Source organism: Tupaia chinensis, unplaced genomic scaffold (assembly GCF_000334495.1).
Source record: "Tupaia chinensis unplaced genomic scaffold, TupChi_1.0 Scaffold000178_1, whole genome shotgun sequence".
Taxonomy (NCBI): domain Eukaryota; kingdom Metazoa; phylum Chordata; class Mammalia; order Scandentia; family Tupaiidae; genus Tupaia; species Tupaia belangeri.
The window spans coordinates 1,774,802-1,788,650 of NW_006159653.1; the positions used below are offsets into that span (position 1 = coordinate 1,774,802).

The window sequence follows — 13,849 nt, forward strand, 5'->3', positions numbered from 1 at the left end:
CCCCCGGGCCGGCCCCGCCAGCCATAGCCAGGCAGACTCACGTGTTCTCTCGGAGAAGAAGGGGGAAGCGGCCCGGGAGAGACTTTTTATAGTCCGCCCAGCACCGCGAGATTACCCCTGGGCCTCGCGAGCGCGCCGAGCGCCAGGAGACAGCCTGTGATTAGCTGGGCCGTTCCCGGCCCTTGCCGCGCGCTGTGTGCGCATGTGCGTCCTGCCCGGCCGCGGCCCAGGCCCCACGTGACCGGAAGCGTGCTATAAATACCCGCGCCGTGGCCGCGCCTCTCTCTGCGGCTGCTGGTGGTGTGGGCTCTTCTGGTCCGGTAGGTCTGGCCGACGCGCGCTGTGTCGCGCGGTGGTTCGGGGGGCGGGCGTTGGCTGAAAGTCACCCTCAGCTCTGACCGTGGCCGTGGGTGAGATTCGGCGCCCAGAGTCACTAGGGGCCTCAGCTCACCGCCCACTGCCTCGGTGTGGGGCAGTGAAACCCAGGCCCCGCCGCGGTGGCGGCTCGCGTACGTGACCTCTGAGGGCTGCCCCCTGACTCTCTTCTCTCTGCAGAACTCCCGATGACCTCGAGCCTGAGCCCACGTGTCCAGGACCGCGAAGGTGGGGGTGGTCTGGCTGTCCCCGTTTCTAAATAAACCTGTTTATCTGATTCGTCTGTGTATGAATGTTTTTTCTTTTTTTGGAGAGGTTTTTGCTACAGGGCGCGTGCCCTCGCCAGAAAGGCAGAGAGACAGAAAGCAAGAGATCACCCCTCGGGGAGGGAGTTGGGGGGATGGCCACGCCGCAATCCCTTCTCCATTCTCTCGGGATCTTGGGCACACACGCCCGTCGTGAGTTTAAGCCACCGGGCCTGGGACTTCAACTGTGGTCGACTACATGGGAGTCTAGCGACATAGCCATTAGGCTAACTACTGGTCCCTAATTATGAACGTTTTTGAGCCTGGACCTCGCCCCATGGGAGAACCCCAGTGGAATGTTTTCTGCAACCCTTCGGTGCCAGAGCCAGGTTGGGAACCCTGATCAGTCTACCTGTACACCAGATGTTAAACTCCACCAGCAGGTGAAATGCCCTGGGCTAAGGTTGGCCAGGTCTAGCCAGCAGGCCACTATAGGAAGGATGCTCAGGGGCTTGCTGTTGCTGTGGGACAGTGTGGCAGCTCGTAGGCCTGAACTAGGAGCTTAGCGGTCCAACCTGCTGCACGTGGAGAAGCATGTCTCCATAGGCTGCGATTGGTTTCTTGGGCCTTGTCGCAGATCTGCCCACACGGTCGCTTGTGGGCTGGTAGGTTCCAGAGCCCTACTTAGACCCAATGGGTCACTGTTGCCCCTGAGGTCTCGGGAAGCCGGAGCTGCACTGTGGAGAGAGTGCAGCAGTCCCTGCGAGTCCCCTGGATTCTCAGCCACAGAAACCAGGCCCCAGAGCCCAGTTCCCAGCCTAGTGTTTGGGTCTCCCTCAGTCACTTGCAAGGCACAGAGGGGCTCCATGGGCCTGTCCTGGGAAGGGGCCGCCCAACCCCTCCCCAGGAATCCTTCAGAGAGAGGAGTGAGGGCCCTGGGCCAGGGCTGTGATTGGCCTGAGCAGGACAATGCCACTGTGAGGTCGGCCTACCCATGCAGTGAGACCCAGGCTCCTGGGCCCGGGCAGTCAGTGGACTGCTGTCCAGACACAGGTCATGGTATGTCCAGACTCCCGCCCTACGCCTTGTGCCCAGCTATCCCGGGCACTCAGGGTGGGCAGTGGGCCCCAGACTTGCGTGTGAAATGAGAGCTTCCAGGCCTCTGGGTAGGTCTAGCTCCAGGCCAAGGCCAGTTCTCCAGCTAGTGACAGATGGTGCTGGGGAGATCTTGGGCCCCCATGGCTGCCCCGTCAATGTGGTACTAACCAGACTCGGGGGCCCACCTCCCTGCCCGAAGTGTGCTGAGGTCTGTGGGGGGGCTGACACTGACTCGGCCTTTGCAGAGTGGTGGGTACGACCTCAGCCTCTTCGCTAGTCCTCCCGACTGCCGCTTCCTGTGCTCTGTGTGCCACGGAGTTCTCAAGAGACCAGTGAGGTTGCCATGCAGCCACATCTTCTGCAAGAAGTGCATTCTCCGGTGGCTAGCCAGGTGCCACTGGGTGCCCCAGGGTCTGGGAGGGCAGGGGTGAGGCCAGGGCCACTGGATACCTAAGGGTCTGGGAGGGCAGGGGTGAGGCCAGGGCCACTGGATACCCAGGGTCTGGGAGGGCAGGGCGGAGGCCAGGGCCACTGTTGCAACCAGAACAGAAGGTCACAGTGGCCATGAGACTCAGCCACCAAACCCACTGGGACACTAAAATGTGTGTCCCTTCACCCGTGGCATCCACAGCTCCCAGCCTGCCTTGGTGCTGAGAGCTCCCTGTCACTCCCTTTAGGCCTCTCCCAGCTGGAGAGGAGAGGAAGCCAGATCGGCTCCCCAGGGTCCGTGGGGCATTCACTCCCCTTGTTACCCTCACACCCGCCCTCACCCTTGTCCTCCAGACAGAAGACCTGTCCGTGCTGCAGGGAAGAAGTGAGAAGGAGAAAGATAGTCCACGTGGGTAGACTGCGCAAGGCCATCGGCCGCCTGGAAGTCAAGGTACCTTGAGGCGCCCAGGCCCACCACTTCTTTCCCCCAGCGGGTGCAGGGCAAGCCCCGAGAGTTGGCAGAAGGAAGCCTGTCTTTGAGGAGAGCCAGGTGCAGCTGGGGGATTCTCAGTGCTGAGTTTGAATCATGGCTCTGCCACTTGCTGTGTGACTTCTAGCAAGCGACTCCACCTGAGCCCAGGGGCCTCGGCCGTGAGAGCGTGGAGGATGAAGTGCCTGGCATGCTTGCTGCTACGGCTGACTCCACAGATGGGGGGAGAAGCCTGGCATCCATAGCAGTCACCAGATGGGCCCAGCCTTGTCCCCCCTGCTCTCCGCGGCTCAGTCCCGCTCGCCTCCGGACAGGTTCTCCTGCCTGCAAGCACTTGCCCAGCTGCTCTCTCCCCACCCCCTCAGGGTGTACAGCTTGGGCGGCTCCCCATTCACTGGCTCCTGGTAGGTGGGATTCTGTGGGGGCCCGGTGGGACTTGGTAGGCTCACGTGGCACTCTCTCCCCACCCAGTGCAAGAACGCAGAGGCTGGCTGCTTGGCGACATGCCCCCTGGCCCATCGCAAGGGGCACCAGGACTCATGCCCATTTGAGCTGACCGCCTGTCCCAACGAGGGCTGCACTGCGCGAGTGTCCCGTGGGACCCTGACTGAGCACCGACAGCACTGCCCACAGAATGCCCAGCAGCACTGCCCCCTGGGTTGTGGGGCCACTCTGGGCCCAGCCGACCGTGCGCAACACAACTGCTACCGCCAGCTGCGGGACGCCTGGTGCGAACGCCAGGAACGCAGTCGGGCCCTGCTGCTGTGCCTGCTGCGGCGCGTGCGCCGGGCACACCGCACCACCAACCTCATCCGCAGGCAGCTGGTCCAGCTCGGCAGCTTCCTGGGGGAAGATGACACCCTGCTAGCAGGCGACCCGCAGGAGGAGGCCACAGCCACTCCAGGGGGCAGTGCTGGGGCTGAGCTGTGAGAGGCCCGGGGTACCCTGTGAATAGAGGGGTAAATAAACATGCAGCCCAGGCCCTGCCCGCCTGCCTCGCTGCCCACGCCTCCAGGCACCGCTCACTTCGCCACCCCCAGGGACGCTGTGGCCTTTGTCCCCGTGGACTTAGGTTCTTTCCCACCACCTGTCTTTGCTCTGGCTATTCCCCTTGCCTGGATGGCTCTTCCTTCACACTCCATTTACCTGCTGCTTCTTTCTGATGGCTTGTGCTCGCTAGAGGGAGGCTGGGGGGACAGGCGCCCCCACGCGGTGTGGTCAGACTGTAGTCCTCTGGTTCTCCATCTCGTTGGGATTTGGAGTACAAATGTGCAGTTTAAAAACATGCTGGGACTGGGAACCAGCAGTTAGTGTAATGGCTATGTCGCTGGACTCCCACGTAGTCAGCCGCGGTTCGCGTCCCAGACCCAGTGACTTAAAACTCATGCCGGGTACGTGTGCGTGCGTGCCCAAGATCCGGAGAGGAGAATGGAGGAGAAGGGATTGCGGCGTGACCATCCCCCCTGGGGGGTGATTTCTCGCTTTCTGTCTCTATGTCTCTCTGTCTGTCTGTCTGGCGAGAGGACGCGCCCTATAGCAAAAACCTCTCAAAAAAAAAAAAAAAAAAAAACATGCTGGGACACAGATTTGCCACAGTTGGCCATGTGGGCTCAAGCTCCTCTAGCCACAGTGTCAGCCCCAGCTTTGTCTTGACTCATCTGAGTTCTCCTCCCTAAGATCTTCCCAAATCATCCCCTCCCAGTACCCTTCCCAGTGATTACTTTTTATTTTTTTAAAGAATTGTCTTTATTTTATTTTATTTATTATTTTTGATTTGGTCAGAAAGAGAATGAGAGAGAAAGCAAGCTGCCCCAGGACTCCAACTACAGTTGGCCACATGGAAGTCCTGCGCTGCCAGCTGTTGGTCCTCCCTACCCCCAACTGTGTCTCTTTCTTTTTCTTTTTTAAGAATTATTTATCTGGGGACCAGCAGGTGGCATGGTGGTTAAGGCACTGGACAGACACTCCCACATGGCTGACCGTGGTTCAAGTCCTGGACCTGGTAGCTTACTTTCTCACTTTATATCTCTCTGGTCAAATTAAAATAAATGAGTGAATAAATAAAATTAAACAAACAATTTTTAAAAATTATTATTTATCTGGGCCCGGCAGGTGGAATGGTGGCTAAAGGTGCTAGACTCTCATATGAGTGACTGCGGTTTGAGTCCCAGACCTGGTGGCCTTGCTTTTCCACTTTTCTTTTTTTCTCTTTCTTTCTTTCTTTCTTTCTTTCTTTCTTTCTTTTCTTTTCTTTTATTTTTTAAGAATTATTTATTGGGGGACCAGCAGTTGGCATAATGGCTATGTCTCTGGACTCCCACGTGATCGACCGTAGTTCGCGTCCTGGACCTCGTTGCTTAAACTCACACCAGGCACGTGTATGCGTGCCCAAGATCCCAAGAGGAGACTGGAGGAGAAGGGATTGTAGTGTGGCCATCCCCCCTGGGGGGGTACTTCTTGCTTTCTGTCTCTCTGTCTCTTTCTGTCTTTCTGGTGAGCACAAGCGCCCTTTAGCAAAAACCTACCGCCCCAAAATTTTTTAATTAATTCTTTTTTTTATAATTATTTTGTTTTATTTTATTTAGCAGAGAAAGACAAAGAGAAAAGGAAAGTGAGAAAGCAAGCTGCCAGGTCCAGGATTCTCGAACTTTCTACCAGGCTGTTTTACCAGCTCCAAATGGCTCTAAGCCTTGACTTGAGTGAAAACAGGGGCCAGCAGGTGGTGTGGAAGTTAAGATGCTGGAGTTACACGTGCTGACCACAGTTTGAGTTCCAGTGGTGGCTTGAAAATCACCCTGCCCTTAATCCCTGGAGGAAAAAAGAGAAGGAACCACCCCAGGGGATTGATTTCTCACTCTCCCTCTCACTGTCTCTCTCCATGCCCTATGGCAAAAAGCTAAAAGAAAACAAAACAGTGAAAGCAACTCCTCAGAGTAGCTCAGGGTCTCCGCCTTCCAGCCCTAAAGCCCTCCCACACACTCCCTGCCACGCTAGCTTCCACTGCTCCTGAGCACCGTGCTCCGCAGTGCTGGGTCTTGCACTGGCTGCTCCTCAGCCTGAAACTCTTGGCGTAAGCACAGGGGCCTGGCTTCACTAAGTGCGGTGTTGCTCAGCAGTCACCTCAAGGAAGCCGCCTCCCCCCACCTGTGGAATCGCCTCCTGCCGTCCGGCCTGTCCTGTGCCCACTTTCCCAGGACATGGGTCACCTACTCATCACTGTTATCCCTGCCCTTCCCCGCTCTGCTCCTTACCCTCGGCCCACCAGAAAATGGCCTAGGAGTTTGTCTTTCCTTTAATTAGACAAGGCCTGGATGGGCCGGCTCGTGGTGTGATCGTCCAAGCAGCAGGCTCCCACATGGCCCACCCTGTGATCTGAGTCCTGGACCTGGAACCTAAGACATGGGCCAGGCGTGTGTGCTTACGTGCCCAAACTCCCAAAAGGAGGGAGATGAGCAGGAGGGCTTGTGGTATGGCCACCCGCCTTAGGGGGTGCTTTCTTGTCCGGACACTCTCCCCCCCAGCAAGCACATGCAATTTTTAAAAAAATTTTTAGGATTACTTATTTAATTTTATGTATGCATTCATTTCTTTTAATCTGACCAGAGAGAGAGACAGAGAAAGAAAGAGGGAAAGTGAAAAATCAAATCACCAGGTCCAGGACTCGAACCATGGTTGGCCATGTGGGAGTGTCCAGCGCCTTAACCACCACACCACCTGCTGGTCCCAGGTCATGCAAATTTTCAAAAAGATAAAAAACCAAGTCCTCAAGTGTTATGAAGGTTGGCCATGAACTCTCAAAGTCCACCTGCCTCAGGCTCCAGGAAGCTGTGGTCAAGAGGTGCAGCCAGGGAGCCTGATTCAAGGCGGGTTTGTTGTTTTCTTCCCTGGTGCCCCCCCAAGTGCCTAGAGCAAAGCTTTGCACACGTAAGGTGCTCGATAAACATGTCAATGACTGAAACTGCCCGAGCCATTCATCTCACTGCCACTGCCTTGTTATCAGACTGGAGAGGGACGCAGGGACTGGTTTATGGCTCTGTCTTGTCACTGACTACACCCAGGGGTGGTGGCCTAATGGTTAAGGGAACCAGATCTCACGTGGCCCCTCAAAATTCAAATCCTGGCCCCAGAGTGCTTGAAAAACACGCCTAGCAAGTGTGCCTGCGTGCCCAGTCGACAGGATGGCGAGCTGGAGGAGCGGATTACGGCGTGGCGGTTGGGAAGTGCTCCTGCTGCAGAGCGGCAGCGAGTGAACGACCGCCAGGGCCGCCTTAAGTCTAAGGCCTTCCACCTCGCCTCTCTCTGCCTCTGGCCAGCCCAGGCACTCTTCGGCAATTGGGTTCAAGACAAAACAAAGCAGCAAACACTTTTCACGAATCTCTTGTTACGTTTCCACTAAAAGGCTAAAAGGGAGAGAAGCCCAAGCACCCGCCAATCTCCGCCCGTGGGCGGGACTGCCCCCAGCCAACTCCGCACTCCGCCCCACAGGCTGGAAACGCCTCTGCCCGCAGCAAAGATGGCGCCCGGAGCGCGGTGCGGATGACGTCACTGCGGGCGCGGGCAGTGACGCCATCGGGGCGCGCCGGCCGGGGAAAAGCCGGTGTTTCCCACGCGGCCTCGAAGGTCCGGCGGATGCTGGCGGGCGCGGCGGCGCCATGGCGGAGGCTGCGGGCGGAGTGTGCCGGTTCAAGGCCAAGTGAGTCTGGGGCGCAGAGGCTGGGGGCGCCGCCTGGGGAGGACGCCGCGGGCGCCGCCGGAGAGACGGAGGCGCCCGCCGGAGAGCGGTCGCGCATTAGGGTCTGCGTGGGGGGCGAGGGTTGGGCACGGACCGACCCGCGGGGCCGTGCAGGCTGCGGTAACCGGAGGGGGGAGAGCCGGCACCGGGCGCTCTCGGGAAGGGCGGGTCTGAGCCCGGCGGCTGGCGCAGCCAACCTCAGAAACAAGGGTCCGGGTTTGGGGGGTGGAGTGGGGACGAGATGTCTCACCGGACGGGGAGGCGGCACAAGTCGAGGCTGGCGCTGGCCATGAGCGAGACGAAGAACCACGTCCGCAGAGTGCCCCTCGTCCCTCGTCTCCAGAGAGCAGGAAGAGCCCCGAGATGGGCAGGTCGCTGTGGCCCAGGGGACCCCGAATCTGCTCCAGTGCGCAGGCCAGACTCTGCCCCCACTCTGTGGAGTTCAGTCTCGGGGCGCAGGGCTTCCGTTGTGAGAGACGGTGGTGCCAGCAGCACCACGTTGGAGGGTCGACTGGATTCGCGGAATGAGGGGCATGTTTCACTTTGCGGGCCAGGCTTCCCGGAGAGGAGCAGCCGAGCGTTGAGATCTGGGAAGAGAGACCCAGGTCTACAGGAAGAAACAAGCCCAAGATAGGAAACGGTCAGAGGGGCCAGGCCAGGAGCAGTAGGGCTGCGTTATGGGTTCCGAGGAGGAGGGCACAGACAGGTGGGCAGGGCGGCGTCCGCCAGGAGCGTCGTCCGCCAGCGTCGTGGACTGTTAGGCAGCGGCACATCATTGCGTTGTCGGGACTGAGGAAGTGGGTAGGGGCTGCGAGGTGTCAGTCGGCTTCCAGAGGATGAGCTGACCTGGACCAGGGTGGGGGCAGTGGAGAGGGAGGGAAGGGGGAAGCAGAGGGAAGTCCTTGAGTTGACAGCTCCTGGGGAGGAGGACCCGGCCTCCTGAGGAGGAGGTGTGCCGACCTCAGGGACCAGAGCTGTTAGGCGAGCCAGGCCTCCCATAGCCACCAGGAGCCCGCGCAGCACCGTGTTCCAAAGCCAGGGCTGTTGGCTTAGGCTCGTTCTCTCCTGGCTCTGGCTTACCTTGTAAGGCTCCAGGACCCTGTGAGGTTCTGTGGGTCTTATCTCCCCTGTAACCTGGGGTAGCCACATCCATCCACAGTGTTGCTGGTCCCCCCACCATATCCATGCTGCTTGCCAAGAACTCCTTAAGGGCAGGACCTAGGATTAGCAAGTGGTATAGTCATTACGGTGCTGGACTCCCACATGACCGACTGCGGTTCGAGTCTCAGACCCGGTGGCTCGAAAATCGTGTGTATGTGCAAATCCAAAATCCCAGGAGGAGAAGGGATTACATCCTGGCCATCACCTATGGGGGGTGATTTTTCACTTTCCCACTCTCTGCCTCTCTCTGTCTCTTTGTCACTCTGTCTTTCTCTGGTGCATGCAGACCCCTACAGCAAAAAACTGAAAGGCAAACAGGGCAGGCCCTGTTGGGTTCCTGTCTTGGAGAGCACTCACTCCACACAGGGTGAGCACACCCCCATTCTCCTTCCAGCTATGCTGTCGAGCGCAAGATCGAGCCTTTCTACAAGGGCGGGAAAGTGCAGGTATGAACCTTGGCAGGGGCAGGTGATAGGGCGGCAGGAGCTGTGTGCGTGGTGCAGGGCACTACCTTGGCTGAGACCCCTGTGTCTGCAGTTGGACCAGACGGGCCAGCACCTTTTCTGCGTCTGCGGTACCAGAGTCAACGTGCTCGAGGTGGCCTCGGGGACAGTGCTGCGAAGCCTGGAGCAGGTGAGGGCAGTGGGCAGCTGTGTGGGTGCTTAGGGAAGGCAGCCTGTTCACAGGGTGGTCTCTCTGCTGCCTTCTCCCCAGGAGGACCAAGAGGACATCACAGCCTTTGACCTCAGCCCTGACGATCAGGTACGTGGAATCAGGGTGGGAGGTGACCTTTGGGACCTCTCTTGCATGGGTCAGGTCGCTGCGGATGCCTCTGTGACTCAGCTGACTTGCACCTTCCCCAGGTGTTGGTGACAGCCAGCCGGGCGCTGCTGCTGTCACAGTGGGCATGGCGAGAGGGCAGTGTCACGCGCCTGTGGAAGGCGATCCACACGGCCCCTGTGGCGGCCATGGCCTTTGCCCCCACCTCTACTCTGCTAGCCACAGGTAAGCCCCAGCTGAGGGGGTGGGTGGAAGCACGGGGCAGGGTCTCTGGGGACAACTCCCTGATCTCAGGCCCATTCCTACAGGCGGCTGTGACGGGGCAGTGCGTGTCTGGGACATTGTACGGCACTACGGGACACACCACCTTCGGGGCTCACCTGGCGTCGTGCAGTAAGCGGGGTAGCAAAGGGTGGTGAGCAAGCGCACTTCCCTTGGGGCTCTGCTCACTACCTGTCCCCGCCTGCAGCTTGGTGGCCTTCCACCCCAGCCCTGCACGCCCGCTGCTCTTCTCCTCTGCTGCCGACGCGGCCATCCGCGTGTGGGCGCTGCAGGACCAGTCCTGCCTGGCAGTGCTGACTGCCCACTACAGTGCGGTCACTTCCCTGACTTTCAGCACCGATGGGCGCACCATGCTCAGGTCAGCAGCAGGCCTTGGTGGGGCGGGGAGGCCTGGAAAGGGGGTCTCAGGTGGAGACTGGAACTGAGGTAGCTGCTTCCCCAGCTCTGGCCGGGACAAGATCTGCATTGTCTGGGACCTTCAGAGCCACCAAGCCACCAGGACAGTGCCAGTATTTGAGGTGGGGGCTGTGGAGGGCAGGGCTGTGCGTGGTGGGGAGGGTCATGGCCCGGCTTCTGACTCAGCTTGTCTTTAGAGTGTGGAGGCCGCTGTGCTGTTCCCAGAAGAACCGGCACCCAAACTAGGTGTAAAGTCCCCAGGCCTGCACTTCTTGACAGCCGGTGACCAAGGTGTGTGGGGCTGGAGGGCAGCAGTTGCAGCAGGCCAGCAGGGGCTGGGGCAGTGGCGACTTAGTGTCCCGATGGCCCTGTCCCCACACAGGGACTCTCCGCGTGTGGGAGGCAGCCTCTGGGCAGTGGGTATACACCCAGCCACGACTGCCAGGCCCCGGGCGGGAGCTGACCCACTGCACCTTGGCACGTGCGGCCGGCCTGCTCCTCACCGTCACCGCCGACCACAACCTGCTGCTTTACGAGGCATCCTCCCTGCAGCTGCACAGACAGGTGAGCACCTGCCCTGCACAGCCCAGGGCCTGGCGCACCAGCCCTCCACTCACCAGGCCCTGCCTGTGGCCCTCCTGCCCCAGTTTGCTGGCTACAGCGAGGAAGTGCTGGACGTCCGGTTCCTCGGGCCCGAGGACTCCCACGTGGTTGTGGCCTCCAACAGCCCCTGCCTGAAGGTGTTCGAACTGCACACATCTGCCTGCCAGATCCTCCACGGCCACACGGGTGAGTGGGGACCTGCCTCAGCCCTGCCTGGCCATAATCCACCTTTCGGTAACCACCCCCACACCTCCTCCAGACATCATCCTGGGCCTCGATGTATTCCGGAAGGGCTGGCTCTTTGCAAGTTGTGCCAAGGTGAGACACCAGGAGGTGTGGTATGGGCCCCCTGGTAGGGAAGCCAGGGCACAGGACATGTCCTCAGCACCTCCTGTCCCCAGGATCAGAGCTTCCGCGTCTGGAAGATGAACAAGGCTGGCCAGGTGGCATGCGTGGCTCAGGGCAGCGGGCACACACACAGCGTGGGCACCATCTGCTGCTCGAGGTAGTACATCAGAGCCGGACCTGCTGCCTGGGGACCCCAGGTGACATGTAGAGAGTCACCAGAGTGGCCTGAAGGCAAGGGGGCCAAGGGGGAAGTGGCCTCAGGGTGAGGCGGCACTGAGCAGAATGCAGTGGGGAAGGCATTTCCGGCTGGGCCTGCCGGGTCTGGCCACACTGAGGGCAGATACAGAAGCTGGGTCCCAGAGCTGTCTGGAGGTGACGCCAGGCCCTCTGTCTGGACCACGGTCCAGCTGCAAGACCTGTGGTGCGTTGTGATTGGGTCTGGCTGGTCAGGCCCCACAGTGTCCTCTTTCCATGGGCTGTAGGCTAAAGGAGTCCTTCCTGGTGACAGGCAGCCAGGACTGCACCGTGAAGCTGTGGCCCCTTCCCGAGGCCCTGCTGTCCAAGAACACAGCCCAAGACAGTGGCCCTGTCCTGCTACAGGCCCAGGTCACCCAGCGCTGCCATGACAAGGTGACAGCAGGCAGCCACTGGGGAGGGGTGTGGCCAAGACCTCCCGTGGGCTGGGATCTGACCTGCGACCTGCTCCCATTGTCAGGACATCAACAGTGTGGCCGTGGCCCCCAACGACAAGCTTTTGGCCACGGGCTCCCAGGACCGCACAGCCAAACTCTGGGCCTTGCCACAGTGCCAGCTGCTGGGTGTCTTCTCAGGCCACCGGCGTGGCCTCTGGTGCGTTCAGTTCTCACCCATGGACCAAGTGCTGGCCACAGCCTCAGCTGACGGCACGGTGAAGCTGTGGGCCCTGCAGGACTTCAGCTGCCTCAAGGTATGTAGCGCCCAGCCCCGAGCCAGGCCTCCACCCAGCAGCCTCTCACACCTTCCCGCGCTCCCTCCACCCTGCAGACATTTGAGGGGCACGATGCTTCTGTGCTGAAGGTGGCCTTTGTGAGCCGCGGCACTCAGCTGCTGTCCAGGTGAGCGGCTGGGCAGAACAGGGCTGGGGGTGGTGTGAGCAGGCCCGGCACTGAGCCCCTCCTGGCCCAACTTCAGTGGCTCTGACGGGCTCGTGAAGCTCTGGACCATCAAGAACAACGAATGTGTGCAGACGCTGGACGCCCACGAGGACAAGGTCTGGGGGCTACACTGCAGCCGGCTGGAGGACCGCGCCCTCACCGGCGCCAGCGACTCCCGTGTGATCCTCTGGAAGGTTGTGGGCCCCATGGGGCAGGGCCGGGCAGGTGGCGGCCCATCTGACCCCAGTCTGACCCCCCAGTGTGACCCTAGGATGTGACGGAGGAAGAGCAGGCAGAAGAGCGGGCCAAGCAGGAGGAGCAGGTGGTCAAGTGAGTTGAGTGGCAGCTCCCTCTCCACACCCGGGGCTGCCCACGGCCTGGCTCCTGAGTGTTCTCCTCACTCCGTGACACCCGGGGCTGCCCAGGGGCCCGGCCCAACTCCCGAGTGTTCTCCTCACTCCGTGACACCCGGGGCTGCCCAGGCCCGGCCTGGCTCCTGAGTGTCCCCCACCCCTCCAGGCAGCAGGAGCTGGACAACCTACTGCATGAGAAGCGCTATCTGCGTGCGCTGGGCCTGGCCATCTCCCTGGACCGGCCCCACACTGTGCTGACCGTCATCCAGGGTCTGTGCCTGTCCCCGGGCAAGGTGGGGTCTTGGCTCCGTCCAGCCCCTTCCCTGGGACTCAGTTTACCCTCCTCCCACAGCAATCCGGAGGGACCCTGAGGCCTGCGAGAAGCTGGAAGCCACTGTGCTCCGATTGCGGAGAGACCAGAAAGGTCCGGGGTGGCGGGCGGGGGCAGTCAGGCATGATGGCCCCGCAGCCAGGTGACCGTCTCTGTTACCCACAGAGGCCCTGCTGCGCTTCTGTGTCACGTGGAACACCAACTCCCGGCACTGCCACGAAGCGCAGGCCGTGCTGGGCGTGCTCCTGCGGCGTGAGGACCCTGAGGAGCTGCTGGCCTACGAGGGCGTGCAGGCTGCGCTCGAGGCCCTGCTGCCCTACACTGGTACGTGGGCGCGGCCTGGGTGCTGGGTGGGGAGCAGCCTGGGGGCACAGACCCTGACCCCCTCTGCCCCCCCAGAGCGGCACTTCCAGCGGCTGGGCCGGACGTTGCAGGCAGCTGCGTTTCTGGATTTCCTGTGGCAATGCACGAAGCTGCCTGCTCTCCCTGCCCCCCCCCGCCCTCTGACATACACGGGTGCTTTCCCCCCCGACCCTGTGTGTTTCCTGTGCTCCATCTCGCCCTAAGTCCCTGCCACATCCCTGATGGATTAGAAGAGGCACTGGAGCCTGGTGTCCACTGCCCCATCCCCTGCACCTGGCCTGGCCAGCTCCAGCCAGCCTTGCCCTCAGCACCATGAGGCGGGTCTGCCATTCAGAAGTTTTACTCAGGATAGAGATCGCAGCCTCCCAGCTCTGGGAGGCCTCAGCAGTCATCCTTGGTCTGGACTTTTGGTAGGGTGCAGTGGGAGTGGAAGGCCCACCTCCCACGCGGTCCGGGCACCCTAAGGGGGTCCCCCAGGTGCGGGTTCCACCCCTGTGCCCACCAGGTAGTGGTACAGCAGTGGCTCTGGGTGGCACTCGGCAGGGGTCCAGGCAGGCACAGTAGGGGGTGAGGTTGTGGCATAGGGAGTGTCACCTGCCCTGTGCCTCACGCTGTACAACCCTGGACTGCTCAGGACTGCCCCCAGCCCTTCCGGCCGCAGCAGCACTGCGGGGAGAAGACCAGCCCGCCTGCCGTACCTGTGGGTGGGGGGGCCGGGTTTGGTTAGGGG

General features: G+C 60.8%; 2 protein-coding genes, 1 long non-coding RNA gene and 1 other non-coding gene across 4 annotated transcripts in view; all 4 read left to right on the plus strand.

The window, feature by feature from the left end:
- The first annotated feature begins 39 nt into the window (after positions 1-39).
- LOC106734662 (uncharacterized) lies at positions 40-652 on the plus strand. Its single transcript, XR_001370211.1, has 2 exons — positions 40-320; positions 556-652. It is a non-coding gene; the product is annotated as an uncharacterized LOC106734662 (long non-coding RNA).
- Positions 371-498, plus strand: LOC114007452 (small nucleolar RNA ACA64). Its single transcript, XR_003549077.1, has one exon. It is a non-coding gene; the product is annotated as a small nucleolar RNA ACA64 (small nucleolar RNA).
- Positions 653-1,607: 955 nt separating the features above from the next.
- Positions 1,608-3,663, plus strand: RNF151 (ring finger protein 151). Its single transcript, XM_006146388.3, has 4 exons — positions 1,608-1,679; positions 1,964-2,109; positions 2,502-2,598; positions 3,109-3,663. The coding sequence occupies exons 1-4, from the start codon at positions 1,677-1,679 to the stop codon at positions 3,565-3,567; spliced, it is 705 nt and encodes a 234-aa protein (XP_006146450.1). The 5' UTR covers positions 1,608-1,676; the 3' UTR covers positions 3,568-3,663.
- Positions 3,664-7,235: 3,572 nt separating this feature from the next.
- The window catches only part of TBL3 (transducin beta like 3), a 7,666-nt gene continuing 1,052 nt past the window's right edge, over positions 7,236-13,849 (plus strand). Inside the window, exons 1-21 of the mRNA XM_006146390.2 lie at positions 7,236-7,330; positions 8,925-8,976; positions 9,068-9,163; positions 9,245-9,292; positions 9,394-9,535; positions 9,619-9,703; positions 9,780-9,950; positions 10,035-10,110; positions 10,186-10,279; positions 10,371-10,552; positions 10,636-10,777; positions 10,851-10,909; positions 10,993-11,096; positions 11,422-11,569; positions 11,655-11,885; positions 11,963-12,033; positions 12,110-12,266; positions 12,344-12,402; positions 12,592-12,695; positions 12,778-12,849; positions 12,922-13,080. Coding sequence (XP_006146452.1) covers positions 7,290-7,330; positions 8,925-8,976; positions 9,068-9,163; positions 9,245-9,292; positions 9,394-9,535; positions 9,619-9,703; positions 9,780-9,950; positions 10,035-10,110; positions 10,186-10,279; positions 10,371-10,552; positions 10,636-10,777; positions 10,851-10,909; positions 10,993-11,096; positions 11,422-11,569; positions 11,655-11,885; positions 11,963-12,033; positions 12,110-12,266; positions 12,344-12,402; positions 12,592-12,695; positions 12,778-12,849; positions 12,922-13,080 — 2,293 coding nt within the window. The 5' untranslated portion in view covers positions 7,236-7,289. The remainder of the gene's footprint in view (positions 7,331-8,924; positions 8,977-9,067; positions 9,164-9,244; positions 9,293-9,393; positions 9,536-9,618; positions 9,704-9,779; positions 9,951-10,034; positions 10,111-10,185; positions 10,280-10,370; positions 10,553-10,635; positions 10,778-10,850; positions 10,910-10,992; positions 11,097-11,421; positions 11,570-11,654; positions 11,886-11,962; positions 12,034-12,109; positions 12,267-12,343; positions 12,403-12,591; positions 12,696-12,777; positions 12,850-12,921; positions 13,081-13,849) is intronic.

Excerpts from the sequence above, each read along its gene's own strand:
- RNF151 (XM_006146388.3), top strand. Across the intron at positions 2,110-2,501 it reads ATTCTCCGGTGGCTAGCCAG|ACAGAAGACCTGTCCGTGCT; the intron begins GTGCCACTGGGT and ends CTTGTCCTCCAG. Across the intron at positions 2,599-3,108 it reads TCGGCCGCCTGGAAGTCAAG|TGCAAGAACGCAGAGGCTGG; the intron begins GTACCTTGAGGC and ends CTCCCCACCCAG.